This window comes from Pyxicephalus adspersus, chromosome 2 (assembly GCF_032062135.1).
Source record: "Pyxicephalus adspersus chromosome 2, UCB_Pads_2.0, whole genome shotgun sequence".
NCBI lineage: Eukaryota > Metazoa > Chordata > Amphibia > Anura > Pyxicephalidae > Pyxicephalus > Pyxicephalus adspersus.
In genome coordinates, this window is record NC_092859.1 from 10,413,065 (window position 1) to 10,416,020 (window position 2,956).

General features: G+C 41.2%; 1 protein-coding gene across 1 annotated transcript; it reads left to right on the plus strand.

Annotated features, from left to right (window-relative positions):
- The first annotated feature begins 386 nt into the window (after positions 1-386).
- On the plus strand, positions 387-2,297 carry C2H19orf53 (chromosome 2 C19orf53 homolog). Its single transcript, XM_072403045.1, has 3 exons — positions 387-546; positions 982-1,037; positions 2,028-2,297. Exons 1-3 carry the CDS (start codon positions 468-470, stop codon positions 2,175-2,177), a joined length of 285 nt encoding a protein of 94 aa, XP_072259146.1. The 5' UTR covers positions 387-467; the 3' UTR covers positions 2,178-2,297.
- Positions 2,298-2,956: the final 659 nt, after the last annotated feature.

A 2,956-nucleotide genomic window follows, 5' to 3' on the forward strand; every position in this document is an offset into this window, starting at 1 on the left:
GTGTCATTTTTTTAAGGTATGGAAGTTTCACATAGATTTGAACCCTATCCATCTAGTGACTATGGACTTTGTAAAGTGCTGCGTAATATCTTAGCGCTATAGAAATACTGAATAATTATATTATTAATAATATTAATGATAATAATAATAAAATAAATAATAAATGCACTTGGAAAGAAATATATTCGGCAATACATAAATATGGCCACACTGTGGCGCTGCGTTAAAGCAAAATATCTATCTTAAATAAAATAAAAAATATACAGTACACTATATATATAATTGGCACTACATCATAATAACCTCAAGGTGGCACTATGTTACAGTTATAATAAGAACTGGCATTGGAGCTGTTGGGTGACGTATTTCCGGTCTACAGTGCCTCAACAAAGATGGCGGCTCTGTTCTGACACGTGCTTCCGGTTCTGATAAGAGATCCTTTCCAGTGTTGTGGATCAGCTGTAACTATGGCGCAGGGATCTTTGAAGCTCAAGGCGAAGCCCAAGAAAAAGGCCACCAACAAGCCTTCAGTGATGAGGAAAGGAGGTGAGGCTATGTAGAGAATTGGGCAGCCTGCAGTATAGTTATTATTTATAAACATGATTTATATAGTGCCAACATATGACGCAGCGCTGTACATTAAATAGGGGTTGCAAATGACAGATACAGACAGTGATACAGGAAGAGAGGACCTTATTGGAAGTGTGTACGCAGCTCTAGAAATTTTATTAAGCTGGGTGTGAAGAAATTGTAAGTGGGTGGCAGCCCCTGTATTGTGACCCAACTCTTCAGTAATCACCCAAAAACAGCCGGGTTGTTACTGAATAGTGCCGGGTGGTGCGCCCAGCTAAAAGAGGCTGGAGAGAATACTGGGTCAATTACCGATCAATCAGTACATAGCCAGCTCTACAGATACAATTAATGCCACTGAATTCTACATTTTGTTTTGTTATATTGTCATTGATTTCTCTTTCTTTCTAGCTCGACTGATTGCACCTAAGAAGTCTCGGCTGATACACCAACAAAAGCTGAAGAAGGTGAGGAGCCCCTGGCATGCTGCATCTTCTATGTCTATAATAAGAGGGTTCCATGTGCTCATTATCATTCTGTGATGTTTTAGTGATCACTATAGGAGAGCCGTCTCTGTACAATCTATCCATAGTGCTCTACATGTGTGTGGTCATCTCTTTATAGGGCCAATGTCAGAATATCAGCTGAACTTATCCTGTAAAATTCTTCCCCTTCTGCTCCTTCCTTCTGCATTTCATCGTCTTTGTAAATAATTGTTTCAGTTAGGAGTAGTGACTTGTTTTCATGATAAAAACCATGCTGCCACCATGAGGCTTCTAGGACCAGGCGATCGGCTGCTGAAGCTTTTAAGCTGAATGGTAAAGGGAAAAGGTCCAAAGCTCCATCATATTCAGGAATCTTAGGTGTTTCAGATAATGAATTTCAATATTAGTAATAGAAAAGGTGATGTATAAAGAGAACCTGTTACCCTGAATGGTCACTTTAACCCCCCCTAGTGGTCTAATTCCCTCAAAATTTCCATGCAAAAAGCGGTACAATTTTTTGCATGGAAATGTATTTTTCATTGTAGGCTGTAATTCTTAGGCATAACTTTTTAATAATAAACTTTAAATAACAAAAATAAAATAATAATTTAAACGTGATGTAACTGGTTCAGTACATGGAAGTCGCTTCCCTTGGACTCCCAACCCATAAACCATATGCTGGTTCCAGCACCAAGATCTAGTTCAAGTGACGTGGCGGCCATGATATTGGTACAACATTCAAGAGTCGGACAATAGTCAGCATTTTGTCCTAGATTGTAAGCTCTTTAGGGCAGGGTCCTCTCCTCCTCCTGTGTCACTGGCTGTCATTTTCAACTCTTATTTATTGTACAGCGCTGCATAATATGTTGGCGCTATATAAATACTGTTTAATAATATTAAGTAGCTTATGACAGGTTCATTTAATATTGAATTTTAGCAGTAATTCTTTCTTTTATTATGCACTGTCCGCAGAACCTGGAAGTTCAGATCCGCAATAAGATCGAGCATGATGTCACCATGAAAGCCAGCGCCAATATGCCTAAAAAGCTTGCCCTGCTGAAGGCACCGGCACAGACAGACAAGAAAGAGAAGAGCGCCCCTGCTGGAACCAGCAAGGCATAAACCAGGAAATTGGTGGGATGAGTGTGGTGGGGGCGGCGGGGTTATTCCCCTTTGTATTTCTTGTACATATGCTGCTTGTTTCATGGTGAATGTTTTAATAAAATGCTTTTTATAGTCCAATACGGTTTCGTTTTCCTGCATAGAAAGGTGAATTGTTACTTAGTTGGCGCTGCTGATTTCCTGTTGCCTCTGGTAGCCACTTCCTGTCTGCATAGCCACTTCCTGTCTGTATGCACTCGCTCCAGCATCAGCTGCTCATTGTTGCTCTGGACCAGCTTGCTGACAACCATGGACTACCCCTGTGCAATGTGCTGGTCTGGCCATTTGAATTATCCAATAGCTGATTAATGTCAGTGTTCTCCCCAGCCCCTTTTTGCTGGGCTCACCACCCGGCTCTTTTCTGTAACCACCTGGCTGTTTTTGGGTGGTCACTGAAGAGTTGGACCACAATACAGGGCCTGCGGCCCGCCTTTATTTTTTTTTCCTGGCTTTAACACTGCATGTAAGGGGTGACAACACAGAAGCGGTATAAGGAGGCAGTTGTCACCCCACACCCTCAGTATAGGAGACCGTTATAACAGGAAGTGCCTGAGCAAGAACCTTCATAGCAGAAGCACCAGGATTCAACATCAATAAGTATATACTCGCTGGGTGTAGATCTGGTTTAAAAGAACCCCTCTATAACTAAATTTAATCAAGAAGCTGAATATCTGGTCTCCATTTCTTCAAAGGTGAATTCTATTTGGTGATTTATGAAGGGGTAATTGGGCTTATTGCCA

What these genes read in the sequence shown, in the direction of transcription:
- C2H19orf53 (XM_072403045.1), top strand. Translation starts at nt 468, where the DNA reads ATGGCGCAGGGATCTTTGAAGCTCAAGGCGAAGCCCAAGAAAAAGGCC. An exon ending in TTCAGTGATGAGGAAAGGAG is followed by an intron (nt 547 to 981) that starts GTGAGGCTATGT and finishes CTTTCTTTCTAG; the next exon opens with CTCGACTGATTGCACCTAAG. An exon ending in ACCAACAAAAGCTGAAGAAG is followed by an intron (nt 1,038 to 2,027) that starts GTGAGGAGCCCC and finishes CACTGTCCGCAG; the next exon opens with AACCTGGAAGTTCAGATCCG.